Source organism: Centrocercus urophasianus, unplaced genomic scaffold (genome assembly GCF_019232065.1).
Source record: "Centrocercus urophasianus isolate 14NV4802_14NV808 unplaced genomic scaffold, USGS_Curo_1.0 seq_19, whole genome shotgun sequence".
NCBI classification, from domain to species: domain Eukaryota; kingdom Metazoa; phylum Chordata; class Aves; order Galliformes; family Phasianidae; genus Centrocercus; species Centrocercus urophasianus.
This window is the reverse complement of record NW_024884744.1, coordinates 16215104-16230747: the sequence shown is the minus strand read 5'-3', so window position 1 is coordinate 16230747 and position 15644 is coordinate 16215104. Positions and strand designations below refer to the sequence as shown.

At 41.0% G+C, this 15644-nt stretch overlaps 1 protein-coding gene across 2 annotated transcripts in view; it reads right to left on the bottom strand.

Annotated features, from left to right (window-relative positions):
* EPHA4 (EPH receptor A4) overlaps positions 1 to 15644 on the bottom strand; it is an 89120-nt gene that overhangs the window by 9181 nt on the left and 64295 nt on the right. For both annotated transcript variants that reach the window (XM_042820597.1, XM_042820598.1), the window contains 7 exons: positions 12133 to 12257; positions 10804 to 10963; positions 9652 to 9763; positions 4443 to 4501; positions 3563 to 3676; positions 3197 to 3382; positions 77 to 138 (listed from right to left, as the gene is read on the bottom strand). In XM_042820597.1, coding sequence (XP_042676531.1) covers positions 77 to 138; positions 3197 to 3382; positions 3563 to 3676; positions 4443 to 4501; positions 9652 to 9763; positions 10804 to 10963; positions 12133 to 12257 — 818 coding nt within the window. The remainder of the gene's footprint in view (positions 1 to 76; positions 139 to 3196; positions 3383 to 3562; positions 3677 to 4442; positions 4502 to 9651; positions 9764 to 10803; positions 10964 to 12132; positions 12258 to 15644) is intronic.

Here is a 15644-nt window from a genome sequence, read left to right as displayed (position 1 = left end):
CAGAAGAAGAAAACAGAAGACAGAAGATGCTTCCCAGTATAAAATTTCCTTGGCTTATTATGAAGAAATCACCTACCCGGAGGAAGGCATCCAAGGAGCCGTTCTCCATGTACTCGGTTATGATCATCACCGGTTTACCTAGAGAGTGCAGAAAGAAAAACACAATTCCTTGACCAACACTGATGTTAATGGGATAAAAATGGGTTGCACATTATTTTACAGCCAAGACACCTGTCCTGCACAATCTAATTTAATTTGAAAACCACCAAGCTCACGCCTCAGCTGTGGGGAGCAAATGAATAAATATTACAGGTTGGGGACATTAAAATGGCCCCATCTGGAAGGTTATCTCTACAGATGACTCACTGACAAGGTCTTCAACTGAAGTGGCTCCCAGACTCTAAGGAATATATGAATTGATAATCAAGAGCTAGGAAACAAAGATCTGTTCAAACCTGACAAAGATCTTTAGTGTAATTAAATTGCTTGCAGAAAAGAAAGTCTTCCTTTTCCAAAATGGAATTCATGAATGCTTTGGTCTCCCCGTCTCTTTCGAAAGATCAACGCTTTAGGCAAGTTAGTAGCTGTCAGCAGCTACAAGGTACTCGAAGACAAGGAAGCAAAATACAGACAATTCCTCTCAACTTTCCCCGTCTCAAATTTGTATCGTGTATCTCTTGTTATTTATGAATGAGCCAAAGCCATTTGCTTCATGAAGTCAACCACGGGAAAAATGATTCAATGAAATGTGTCATATGTGGGGCACAGAGCTTCAGCAGCATTCAGTTTTCCACGCTGCAATAGAGAGAACCAACTCTGGGCAATCCGATGAGAGATGTGACGCAAGTTTGCTAACATGGAGATGCTTTCTAGACATTCTGCTACCTAAAAATAACACCAGATATATAAGTAATGCTTGATGTTGCCTTAAGAGCTTTACAAAGTCATATGATGCTGAAACTGGAAACAGGTACATACAAGTAGCACTAATTATTTAAAGGGGTTAATTATAGTCCATATTCAGCATCTGGACAGTTGCAAAAACAGGTCTAATATCAACTCCATTCTAAAATTGAGTAGCAAGAGATATAAAGAAGTGATTTGTCAAAGGCACAATGGCAAACACACAGTCCCAAGACAAACACTGTCAAATCCACCTGAAGGGAACTCCAGGCTGGCACAGTAGCCAATTGTTTGCTTCAGCTATCAGAACTATTGAGTTTCTTCCTACATAAAACAAAGTGCCCAAGAGAAACTTAGCTTTTGTACTTACTAAAGCAGCATATTTTGGTCACATGCAAACTGGCACGTTTGCCTATGAAATGCCAGTCTGGTAGCTGAACCCTTTCTGATTTGCATGAACAAAGCAAAGGAGAGACAGTATGACATAAAGCAAACTATTCTGAATGTAGAGCTTAGTGACCTTTAAGGAAAGAGATGTGATAAAACAACATCCTTCATTCACCTTTGCCAGCATTCTTGGGTAAAACGAGAAAAAACTCCAACCAAATCTGCATACGTCGCTGTTTCATTTATCCTTTGCAACTGTGACCAGAACCCTTCCACTGAACAAATACAGCTAAATGAGTTTTAATTAACCTTCCTCAATCAAAAGGCACTATGTCAACACAGAAAGGAAGAAAGGGAGACTCTTTCAGTGCATTAACACGTAATTTCATTACTCAGGCACTTCTTTAACAGAGTACAGGGAAAGAGAGAGGAGAAGTTACCATCAGTGAGTCAATTATTAAAGTACTTGACTAGCAGCCAATAATGTATTCATGGTTTTTTGCTGCCTCTCTCCCCTTAACCCCCATCCACTCCACTATTTATCTCACTTTTTAATTTTCAGTTTATTAAATGCATTCATTTATCACAGCATTCAGAAAACCTATGGAGAAATTGAGATAGATGCCTTCTTAAGTAGCCCTGTTTACTGAACACACCAGCTCTGAGGTAAGCAAGCCGGCTTGGTGCAGGAGCAGTGCTTGCTGTGAGCAAGGCAATGAAGCGTTCCTGGGTCAGGCTGCCACCTCCTCAGTGAAATTTCTAATCATTTTAATCAGTGACAACTGCATTATGCAAGTACATTTAGTCATTTATAACTGCTAGAGCTCAAACAGCTAAGGGAGGGTTCAAGCTAGGGGGGATTCAACATAAAAATTCTCACATTGCCTCTTTTACAGAGGAGAAGGAGCACTAATGTCCAGAAACACAAGTGGTCGAGTAAGCATTCAGATCTTGCTTTAGCAGCAGCTTACAAGCCTACTGTTTGCTTTCTTTGCTGCCCTAGAATGAGGCTCTATATATTCAAAGGGTCTTTCAGGATTAGCAACCTGTGTGAGGTTTTGCCAACATGCTACCTAGTGCACTTGGAGTACAGACAATAACTACACCATCTCAGTGGCACTTTATGAAGTCACACCCGAGTGCATCTGTCTCACAGGTGTATTTTCAGTTCTACCCTGGAAATAGAATTCAGTAAGCTCTGCCACTCTTTTTCTAAGGCAGGGTTCATGGCACAGTGAATGATAACAGACTTAAACACACAGACAAACACACACAAAAAACAAGAAAAGAAAAAAAAAACTAAAAAAAAACCAACAACACAAAACAACCAAACAAAAAAGATCAGCCAGGTAATTCTTACAGAGAATTATCACACAATCACAGAAAACAAATAAGCAAGTTTCACACTAAAACAGACAACTTCATTTCAAAGGCTTGCTCCTTACATCTGTGCTTTGTACCTTAAACACATGACTCGTTAGTTTTGTTTTGGTATTTTTCTCCCAATTATTTTAAATTCTTTGCTCACCATCTGCTTTTGCCTATCCTGTAACAATCAGCTCAGGCTAGCAAAGATGTGAAAGATGCCTGCTTGGCATAGCAAGAAGGGGAAAAAAAGCCAACCCCTACCATATTAATTCCCCCTACAAATCTTCCACAAGCTGCCTACAGATAGAATATCAATTGAAACCATAAAACCATTTATAGCTGACAACAAGATTAATGACTTGTCCTGCGCTGATTTCCTCCTATTAGCTATCAGTGGATCTGTTCCATCTGTCACTTCACAGGAAAGACGGCATAAACAAACAACAAAAAAAAAAGAAAGAAAGAAAAAGAAAAAACCAACCACTCTAATTTCCCAGTGACTTCCAAATTGACCTTGTCATGAAAATGACCTACTTACATTTAGTAACAACACCTTCCAAGTGGATGATATTGGGGTGGTCAAATTGTCCCATGATGCTGGCCTCACTCAGGAAGTCTCTCCGCTGTTTGTCAGTGTAACCAGCTTTTAGAGTCTTGATAGCCACGCAGATCTCTCTTTTTCCTGGAACTTTCAGTCGTCCACTGCATACTTCACCAAATTCTCCTTAAGGAAAAAGCCACAAGAATCCATGGTCATGAGCATGAAGCATGCGCTTTTATTGCCAAAATGTTACAGCAGTTCATTCTGGGGAACTGTCACACAAAGATCAAAGGACCTCACATTTCCAAAAGCAAATTTAAAACTATATTTACTGCAAAAAATGCAAAAAGTTCTGGCACTTACCCACACCAATAACTTTCTCAATCTTTATGCAGGAGGCATCAATTTCTTTGGCAAATTCCCTCACGGCTTGATTTGGATCCTCATATGTAAAAGGATCCACATATGTTCTGACACCTGCAAGGCAGAAATGTTTTATTTGAAGTCACTGATCTACATGCTGCTGAACACAGAACATATGAGACTGAAGTCTTAATGATATACAACAGCAAAAGTCTGCACAATAAAAGTGTACAGTAAGCCAGGAATGACTGATTAGAGAAGGAAGGACTTAATGTATTTTTCCTCAGTGTACATTTTTTTAATTATTTCCCAATACTGACTTGATCAGGCTTTTGCCAATAAATTAGTTTCATAAATCACTGCCATTTTAAGAGGCGATCAGTCTGGCTATACACCTGTAAGAATAAAACACATCACATTTCCTTTTTTGGGAATCAAGCAATTCTAAGACAGGTCCCAGGTTTGGTACACAGATGACTGATAGGAAGTAGGAGCAGCATTCAGTCATGGAATGAAAGCAGCAAAGCTCACATCTCTTCTCCCGCAGGACCGCCTCTTGCCCATCCAAAACCTGCCTTAGCAAAATATTGTGGGGAAAAACCATGACTAGACAGCACTAGCCAGGAACAGAAATATTTCAGTGGAAATGAACAATGGAACAATTTCGTGAACTTTTCTCCCAACTCAAAAAAGTTTTACACAGATTCTTCTATTTTTCCTGTTACTAAAGCATCTAGTTTTGAAAGAGGATGGATGCAAGTAAGGAAAACAGAAAAACATTCATCTCAAGAGGAATGTCATCCCTTATTTGCCTAACATCAGAACATGGGACATGTTTTCTGAACCAAATCAAGAATAAACAAGCACCACTGCCTTTTACCTTGGTTCAAATGCTTCTCCTCATCTGCCTCTTGTTTAGCCTTACTGTATTTGCTGCGCCTGTCAGAACAAAACAACAAAAAAAGGGCATTACAGTTCAAATACCTTACTTTGAGACAAGCTCTGTCTTCTTGACCTGTATGCACATGACAGAACCTGTGCTCAGCAGCTTCCCTACAACAGCTCATGACACAACTTTCCAGAGGAGTAACAGACTCCTCAAACTGCTGTTAGTGGCATCAGCAAAGCATCCAGGGAAACACAGACCTCTGTATTTGCATCTCACATTTAAACAAAGAAAGCCTGAGTTCCAGCTACCTTCTCTTCAAATGTACATTTGCAATGCTGTGCAAAATGGGTGCTAATTGCTTTTTAGCACTACCATATATAGATCAAGTTACAAGGGAAGTGTTTTGGTAGACTGATTTTAAACCTAATTAGGCAAATGCCAATACCAACACCCTTCTGCAACTGCAAATTTAAAGAAGGAAGCAGTCTATTAACATAGAAATCAGGATGGTGGGGAAAAAAAACCCACTATCACAAATGCAGGTCCGGAAGAATTGTTTATTCTTTTAATCACTGCACAGTTGACGGAGATAAAGAACTCTGGTTGCAAAGCTCTTCTGATAAACTTGAGTTGGATACAATAATGCACTACATTATGTTAATCCTATAGATTATTATTTTTACACTTACACATACGGTTTTGTATCCAGTTATGTATTTAATTAGTTCAGCTTTAAACATCAATGGACAAGTTGCATTCAGAAAAGTTAACACAAGAGGTTAATCTGATAGGGAGGATATTGAGGAGCCAGTTCCAACAGTTGTGTACTGAAATTTGAAGCTCTCCAGCCTCTAATGATAAGTAAGTAGAGATATTTGATTTGAGGTACTCATGGAAAATTCAAAACCAGGCATAAGAACAGACACTGACAAAGAAAAGGCATTGCTGTTGCTTACTCCTCAGCAAGTTTGGTCCACTCTAAGTCAGAAGCAAATCAGACCCTAGTTAGCTACTGTCAGGAGTCTGGGCTGGAGTGAAGACAGAAGGAAAATGGAGAAACCGATCCCCTACAAAGGGCAGTGAGACTGGCACTGCCTGCGACATGCAAGCTGCTGCCCAGGGTGGAGCAGGAGCCCACTAGGCTGCTGGGGTGAACTGGTTAGGCCTCTGAAATGGGTCGAAGAGGAAAATGGGAGTGGATGAGAGAAAGGCTACCAGCAGATATAAGTTAGAAGGGGTTAACATTTGGAGAAAACACGATTTTAACAGTCTCAGTTTCAGCAAATCTTCCAAGTTTCACTGTTCCCCTCCTGCCAGCAAAACGTTTCTGCCCATTAGCAAGAAGCCTCTCCTTCCTGCCCTGCGCCTGGCCTGCGGGAATGGCAGCTTCCCATCGCTCTCAGCTAACAGGCCACGTCCCAGCCCTCGTCTCTGCAACCTTTTGGTGCTGGCGGTTAAGTAAGACCTATAAATTACTCACGAGCAGAAGGAAACAGATTTGGTTCAACATACTAAGACTACCTGATGTTTGAACCAAGCCTTACAGCCCCCAACAACATCAACACACCTTGTGTTCAGACATAAAAATGCAAGTACACATCCAACCTTAAGTGGCTGGGAGCTTCTTATCTTGATGAAAGTCAGTTAAACACAAATGGCTCCAAATCACAAAGAGAGCTTCATTAAAAACCACTCTGGATCCAAACACCAATGTAAACTATTTTTTTGCCTGAGGACTTGCAGCACTGGTGCAACAGAGCTGAGCAAAGCAGGACTGCTCCCTGCTACTGAATGGAATAAGGAGGGCAAATCTCACCAAGTGCCACGCAAGGCCAGGTCACTAAGAGAACTGCAGAGATGAGACTGGTATAACACAGCCTCAGAGGAAAGAAAAAAAGAAGAAAAAAAACCCTCAAGATTCTGCATTTTAAGCAGGATCCCTTCAAATTCATAGCATTACTCTTCAGATACAGATGGAAAAACTAAAACACAAGCAGGTTTGCACGAATGTGTTTTAAGGATGTGAAGATGCTTTTAATCTTATTTTTAAATAAGATGGTCCTAACAACAGATGAAAATAACTCCCCCATGAAAACCCAAAAATCCAAAGTGCAAAAAGCAGAGGGAAACAAAGGGATTACTGTTCAAGCAATATAATTGTAGCTTATTAACTTTAAATAATGCCTTCCAAACTAACCACCTACTTCCACTTCTGCCTCTGTCACCTGGTGACCTTTCCTGGCTGGCCCACGGCAGGCTTCTCCTGTCTGCCATTGTCTCCAGGCTGCCCAGCCGCCCGTCAGCCTTCATCCCCACGCCATGGGGCAAGCGGGCAGCTGCTCGGGGCAGCTCACCTGAATGGCAGAAGGGAGCCTTTGTCACAGGCTTGAATTCCCTAATTACAGGGATTTGGGTGGTGGTGATTAAATAGAGGTATTCAGGAAAAGAACACAGAGGCTTTCAGAAGCTGCAGGGGTCAGAAGCATAAGGAAACCTACAGGTGGGGCCTGGAGATACAAAGGGGGAAGGTCTGTGCCCAGCCAGAGGCTATTAGCACACACTGGGGTGAGGCAGCAGGGAGCCTGTGCGCCAGCCAGCACTGCACTTCCACCTTCCCACCCAAAACAAGAGAGCTGCAGAGTGCTCAGGCACCTGGCTGGTGGAGCATGCTGAGCCAAAAGCAGGAGCAAAAGGGAGGCATTTGTATTCAGCTACCTTTGTGAAGCACATGGTAAAGGAATCCGTCACAAGAATTTCTGATCGAAACTTTTGGATGGCCAAAGGATTCTGTACAGCCAACTTACTCCAGTCAGTGCCCTCCAGCAAGTGGCTCTTACTGTTGTACACTTCCGCAAAACTTCCTTTAAAACTCTATTTTGAGTACTTCAATTTTATTTCTTGTTCCTGTAGCGTAGGACTTAGAAATGTTTGCACTCCTGCTGTATCACTCTGTTCATTTTAACCTCAGTAAACTTAAACATTGAGGCAGATTAGTTCTCACATTGACACAAACAGGTTGGAGGACAGACCAAAGCAGCTTGAGCTGCCTGAAGGCAAAGTCCTTTGACAAATTCAGTTGAAAAGATGAGTTTTGGGATTTGAGTAATTGCTTGAAAAAACATAACGCTAAATCAGTAATAATAACCCAGGGTTCAAAACTGGACATCACGAGCATATGTCCAGTTCCTACATTTGGCACACGGATGCAGAGAGGCCATGTCTACAGGCCAAAGCACCATTCTGATTGTACAAATGTGACTTCTAGGTCATGGAAATATTACCAAATCTCCTCACGGGGACTTTATAGACAAAGAAACATTTTCTCAGCTGAAGTAATTTTGGAACAAAGTATAATTATTTTGCTATTAACTTCAGCTGGTACAGGAACATCATGAAATGTCCCCAAAGCGCACACCTCTAAATGACATTGGTAAAGTGGTTAAAATCATTTGTGTAAAAGTGAATATTAAAACAGATTCTGTTTATTGAGAACTACTTACAGCTACTGGAGAGCAGTGTATTGAGGAAGGCTATTAATTAACACAGCACATTAGTATGCACAGAGCAGTTTCACTGCCCTAGTATTTCATTCCTCTTGCTGTCTTTCCCCTTCCATAGCCTCCCTGAGACCTGCCAGTAAAAAGCTACGGGACATCTCTGAATCCATTACCACCAGACCACTTCTGCCACCTCCAGTGCCTGGACCAACCTTACTTCTCTACTGCTCACCTGCTCTTCCTCTTTTTTCTTCTTTTTCTTTTTTGTCCAACTTAAACACTTGTGGGGAGAGAGAACCAGACAGCCTGAATGGAGAGAAGACCTGGTTGAGCAGGCACCCCCTCCAGCAAGTCTGTGAGCTACCTGGCTCCTGGCAGCCTTTCCTTTGACAGCTTTATGGCCAATACTAAAGAGAATCAATATGAGGGCAAGGGGTTGACATTTCATTTTCTAAGAAGTGATCCATTGAGGGCCAATCACCAAGCAGTGTTTATCAGCCTTGAGAAGTGACAATTTTTTTATAGGGGGAGGAGGGAAAGGAATCATCTCAAAGCAACTCGACAGGCTCAATTCTCCAAGGTGGCGACTCATAATTAGAAATCCAATGTATCCTGCTATCAATCCTGCCTTAAATAATGAAGTGATCAATAAAAGCAAAAGGGAGATTAAGTCATCAAGCTCAGTGATGCTATTTTCTGTTGCAACGGCTTTTAATAAAACTGTCTCTCTGCATTACATTTTCATATGTTCTGCTCTTCTTACTGCCAGCATGGAGGCTTTGAGGTGAACACCCACAGAAAGCTATTACAATGCTTGACTACGTTCCAGATATTATAACCATAGTGACTTAACTGCTCTTTAAGTCAATTTAAGGTAAGAGAGTAAATCAAGAGGAGTTTGTGCACATTTATAGCTGATGCCATTAAACTGATCATCAGAGATTGACAAAACTTGTGTCCCTCAGATCCCACGCATCAGATGCAGTAACGATATGTCCAATTTTATCTCTGAATTAAACTGAAGCAAAATCATGCTGATCTTCTTAAATGACATTGAACACTAAGCTGAAGACAGAAACCCACTGTGTTTCTGCTACACTGTCCTCCCATTTGCAGGGCTGCTCCTGATGCAGTATTTGAATGTGGGGGTGCTAAAAAATACTTGGTAGATTATGGTTCTGCTTTGATCAAGTAACCATCGACTCATTCTGCTTACTGCCTATGATACCGAATGACTGTAGCTTCTGTTTTACACTCATTTCCCCACACACTGGAAGGACTAACCCAAAGGTAATATAGATTCATACAGATTATGAGAAAATCACAAGAACAGCAGCCTGATAGCTTAGTTCACAACAGTGTGGTTGTTTATTCCCTGTGTACCAGGAGTCAGTCCAAAACATCTACTATACCATACCCATTAAACTTAACTTCAAATTACACTAACCACAAATCTCTAGCTGGCTTGATTCTCCATGCCAGTTATTGGAATCAGCTTTGCATTTCAAGAGCAAATAGAGCTGGAACTATTGCTATTACATCACATGTGGTACAAATGTTGAGAAGATCAAAGCTACATGGGAGAAGGCTTGTAATGCAAATGTACTGTTTATGATGCTAATCAAAGAATTTAGCTTTGTTTGGAGGAGACAAAAAGCTCCCTCATGAAAGAAATAGGGAGAGAGAGAAGCTTAAGTTCTTACCTCCTGCTGATGACAAAGGCTGCAATGAGAATGACCACAAGAACAACACTGCCAGCCACTGAAACAAGCAGCACTGTGGGATTGGTACCATCGCCAATGATGGGGGAAGGAACTGGAAACCAAAAAGATAGCATTAGTGTCAAACAAACTCAAAAAAATCAACCTAGGAAGCACGCAGTGAGCCTTTCTGTCCTTTGAAGGCAGTTCATAGTCCTACTCAAATCTACTTTCAGACCTTTATTATATAGTCATTTGACACAATTTTCCAAGAGAGCCCTAATTAGCTGAGGACACGATGTTTGATAATGATTTTGGGAAGTTCAGTTCACTGGGAACAAGGACTCATTCTCCTTCTTTCTTTCGGTGTTGCTCAGAGGGTATAATGGCTATTTCTTTTCACCTTCCCAATTGCTTTTCACTGTTCTCTTTCTTTTTCTCTCAGTGGGGACAGATGATCACTCCCCAACTGATAAGAGAATAAGTTGTCTTAAAATGTCTTCTATCTTCCTGCTGGATTGATTATTTTCAGCTGTTAACATCCTGAAGGATGTTGCCACTGACTGGCATGACCTTAAATAGATTTAAACAAGCCCGTTTCCAAAATAATACAGGCTTGGTCACATCGCCTTCCTGACACTGAAAGTAAACATTCTGGGGGGAAATCTGCATGTTCCCTCGACAAAAAGAAAGGCTGTACAGACAACATAATTCAAGCATTCTGTCTCTACACGACTGTGCAAGGGCAAATGCAAGTATGAGAGCTGATGCTGGACATCTTACTGATCTATGCCAATAGCTTGCAAAAGTTATTAGATGCTCGAAAAACATGTGCAAACATCTGCATTTACATTTAACAAAATAGGTACATAAATCTCTCCAGCATCGATGGCTTCTAAATATTTACAGAGCTCGTGTCTCCTCCTGCCACACGGAAGTACTGTCATTGTTATTGTTGAGAATATATCCGAATGGATGTTTAAGGTCAGATTTGCCACATTTTTAATAGTCATGTGGCCATGGAGGAACGCTTTCCCAGAATAAATATACTATAATCTAGGCAGCCAATACACTAGGAAACTCTTCGTATGCAGCTCAGTTACATTTCCACTCTTCACTCAAGGAAAAGAAAGACATCAGCAGGCATGTTATTACCTGTGTTAGTTGTGAACTCAAACGGCCCACTGAAGTCTCCGTATCCTGCTGCTGTCCTGGCCCGCACATGAAATACATATGAAGTTAGGGGGTTCAAACCTTTGATGTCAGTATTCCTGGAGGCTGTCTTCACAATGCGATAGCTGCGCTCGTTTTGGTCCTAACAAGAAAAGAACACAGTGGTGATCCAAGTAAAAATGCCTCACTGCACCGTGAACCATGGAATCCCACTTCCTTGCCAAAAGGATGATGAAAGAATATGAGTAACAACCATGGAATTCTCAAAATACGTCCCGAGGGCTGCTGCTGTCCGCCTTGCTCAATACCCCCAGCACTGAGCAAGCCAAAAAAGGAGTGATAAGATGGTAGGTGTGATGCTCATATATCACTGATTACTTAAGAAATCACACAATGAAATCCTTTGGAAAACAGCCAAGCCTTCAAATATGAGCCTCCTGATGAGCAAACATTTTACTCATTGGCACTCTCTTTTTCTTCCTACAAGCCAGAAGCCATATAAAAAAACTGATAATAGAGAAAAAGAAAAAAAAAAAAGGCACAGAAAATGTCTTCCAGAAAGCCCAGACTTTAAAATTATTTCATTTTTGTCTGGAAAATCCATCAAAAAATGAATTAATCTACCTTCCCTGAAAATCAGTTGCCTTTTCCTGTTTGTGTTAGGGAGGCAAGTAAGTGATTACCTTTATTAAAAGGAAAAAAAAAAAGTATGCATGTGTGTGAGAGAGAGAGCCTGTGAGCAAGAGCAGGAAATTGTTCACTTTTGCAAAGGACCTTCAAAGAAAATAGCCTTTTCCATAGTTCCATAGCTGAGAAGTTATTTGTAGGAATAATTTCTCCTTCTAACATGGAAAGTATGAAGAATGTAATTTTCTTTCCTTATTCTCTATTAAAAGCCATCCAGCCCACACCATCACTTTGAAGCAGAACCTATTGGCAAACAGATTGTATTATTATTACTGTCTTATATGCTTCATTATTATACTTCTGTCTATGATGTAAAACTAAAGTCTCACTTCTGCCCAACATTATTGATTCTCATTATAAACACGCTTGCTACAAATGCTTAATTCCTAGGTAAGAAAAAATAACAAAATATACTCATGCCATACAGCTGCAACAGCTGATGAGTCTTATTATGTCAAGCAACCATTCAAGTGTATGAAATCCTTAATTGAATGTAATTAAATTGAATCTAGTTGGTTTCAAATGATGGAATTCTATCTGGAAATAACACTGAAACTGAACAAAGAAAAAAGTTCTCCCCAGATCCAAACAGAACTCCTTGTTTGTCTATTTTTTTAACAGTACCTTTTCATAGTATTTGACTTCGTACTCCAGGATGACTCCGTTTGGCCTGTCAGGTTCCAGCCATGCCAAGGCAACACTGTGCCTCGTTATCTCTTTAGCCTGGATCAATGCAATTGGGGATGGTGCTGACAAGGAGAAAAAAAAAAAAAGAAAGAAGAAAAGCAATAATTTATTTCTAATGAGGCAAATTTTTTTTAATTGCAACATAAGCACTTTCAGAAACTGTTTTTCTTGTGTGGGAGTTGAAATTATTTAGTATTTTTCTTGTTTTCTCCAACAAAAATGCATTTAATTTCTAATAAAGCTCGTTCTTGGATTCTGAGTGACACTAGACAGGTAAGCTTTGGACTAACAGATTCTGCCTTATTTTTTTTAACCTTTGCTAGGCACAGTGCATAGACTTGTCTTCATGTTCTGGTCCACAATGATTCTCCTCTTCCATCTCCTGAAATTAATTGGCGTTACTTGATTAGCTATTTGTTCTACAAGAACTGTGAAATTTCTGAAGGACTAATGTCCTTCCACCCTGAGAAGAGTTTGCCTCTGAATTTAGAGCCTCCCATGAAAACCAGGAAACTCATCTTTCAAAGAGTCTGAGCCACTTTGTGCTTCCTGATTTGCCCTTGTGCCCTTGTTTGTACACAGTGTCTGCAAACCAAGGCCAGATTTTGGCTCTGATAGCTCCTCCCTTGTCAGAAGATATTGCAGATCAGTCCCCATGCATGAAACTGGCATAACCTGGTCCTGCCCCATGTGATACCATATGGATGTGATGAATAAAAAAAGCAGGACGGCACCGACAAGGAGAAAGGCTGCATGATTTCTGGGAAAACTCTACTTATCAACAAGCTTTACTCAAAGATCCTTTAAACTGTATCTACGTGCAGTAATAAGGGCTGCAACAAAGACGATAATGGAAAACATCTCACTGTGCACCCTGCACTTTCAATAGAGCCCCCGCTAATGCTGAAGTTCAGGTTTTTGGCTGGTGGGAGGACAATGCCATCTCCCTTTGACTGTGACAGCAGCAGGCTCACGGCTGTGCTGGGGGAACAGGTTTTCCAAAGATTTATGAACACGGCTGCCCCTCTCTTGCTGTTGTGTTGCTGTGTGGTCACGTCTCTGGCCAGCTGTTATCAAGCTCTTTTGATGCTGACAATAGCTGGTACAAATGGCAGAATCCCCAGGGATAAGGAAGGACATTCATGAAATTTTTAATCTTATCTAACAAAGCTGTCCTGTATAACCAGAGATTAGGGGTCTTCCTAAATTGAATATATTTCTTCTTTTGTCTCTTGAAGCTGGAGACATATTGATCTTTTTTTTTTTTTTTTTTTTTTTTTTTTTTTCCCTCCATTTTTCCCTTTCTTTTTGTTTCTTTTTCTACCCTGAACTTTGGGACGAGAATCCATGAAAGCGTTAAAGAGAGAAAAAAGTATCCTTGAAACACATCTCCTTGAAAACTATCTAGAAAGACAAATAAATAAAACAGTCACAATAAATGAAAGGAAAATTGAATGTTGAAAGCCTCAAACCTACTTGACCATATCAGACAGTTCTGATGGAAGTGAAAATAACCAGCAGACGCCACGAAGTCACAAAAGGGTGTCTCCTCTTGATGTGAAACCATCAGGGAGCTGCTTCCTGATTTACTATTTGACAGTTTGGCATCTCTGTTAGAAATGCCTCCAGAACCTTTCTCTCTTTTTTCTTGCCTGTCTCTCACATGCAAAGGCAAATACTGGCTGACAGAGGAGACTATAAACACAGCCAACAGGGAGGATCCAGGTGTGCTCCATCAAGTTGTATCTGTGGCATGACTGCAAACCTCCTTAATAATCTCACAGATCCTCAGCAGAGGACTTTTTTTTCCCCCTTGCAGTAAGAACACTGCTCAGCTAATAAATTAGAAATCGGGTTTGTTACCCTACACCACACATGACATTACTGATAAACCAACCGGAGAGCAATCTGCTTAGTTAATCCGTGCTTCATGCAGGGCAGACAGGCAATTCTTTTTACCAAGAATCTTCCACTTACGCCATACTGACCTCCAGATTTGCAAACAGAAAGTTCACTTTCCTTCCTTCATCCTCTTTTTTACCCTCCCCAGTTTTCCATTTCATTTCTGCATGCTTTTAGATTGGAATTTACCGAATCCTTCAATATTGGGCTGGTAAGTGCTGTACGAAAACACATTTCTACTCTGCTGTAAAATGGCCGTTTACCACCCAAGAATATATATTAACTTCCACTCCTGGTGGAAGACGATCAGGTTCATAGTTTCAAATGTGCTTCCTCGTATCTCTCAAAAATGGACAGCTGATGTGAGGCACTACTCCATTCAGCAATAAATGTGCTTCTGGCCTCTGGGACAGGAAAGAGCTTGAACATCAATTCCTTTCTAAATTCTCACTATGAGAATTGTAAGAATGGCCCTACTTTCACCTTCCTGTCCCTTGCATCTGTCAAATATTAATCATTATGCAACTTTATCCTATTTTAAATCTATTTTTCTGTCCCTGCTGATGACCAATTTCCTTCCCAGTTTTTGTTTTGGCTGTATATCCTGATTCTCCATACACTGCAGAAATCCTCAGTATATCCTGATTCTCCATACACTGCAGAAATCCTCAGTGTTGAAGTCCAGCTACGGGACAAAGGAATATATGATAAGAGGCCATCTAGGAGGCCGTCAGCATTTCTGCAGTACAGACCTATACTGGTCTATCCTACAAAATAGCACCTCAAGGATCTTGAGGAAATGGGCTGATTAACCAGTTACTATAGTTGTTATTTGTGTCTTCCATGATCCACCAGATGGCCAGTCAGTAGAAGGCCACACCAGAAGACAGGCCTTCTTAGAGAACACCAGCTCTGGGTCTCCTCAGTCCTCTACACACAGAAGGCCTCAGCAGTGTGGTGGACAAACAGGACATCACCATGCCAGCTCATCACAGCAATCCCTGCAGCAGGAACAGCCCTCTGCGTGAGCTCGTGCAAAATATTTACATTCTTTGTTCTTCTGCCTTATACCTTCAAATGGCCTTTTAGGGATGATGTGAAGATAAACGTGTAACAGACTGTAAAATGATTCTTTGATCACGAGCAGAATCAGAGGCAGAAACTTCTCTTATATGTGCATGGACAACTGTTCATTATAGACACACATTCCTACACAAAACACATTGTGGACAGCCTGACCCAAACGAGCAGTGTACGCAACTAAGACGTTCACAGTAAGATCCCATAATACTTTTCCCTTCAGAATGGAAGACCTCTTTGTCTTTCACCTTTTGCACTTTCTTCTTCCCTACTCCCTGATATTTAGAAAGGAATACTTAGCAAAACTTTGTTTCCCAACTATCACTGCTTGTAACAGCAAATTATTCCACTCCACATGTGCAGGCAGAGTACGCAGCACAGCAGTGCCACCAGAGCAGCCCACTTCCCAGGGAAGAATGATGAGGCATCTTGGCATTCCAAGGAGGTCCCCTTGAACAAGCAGAGAG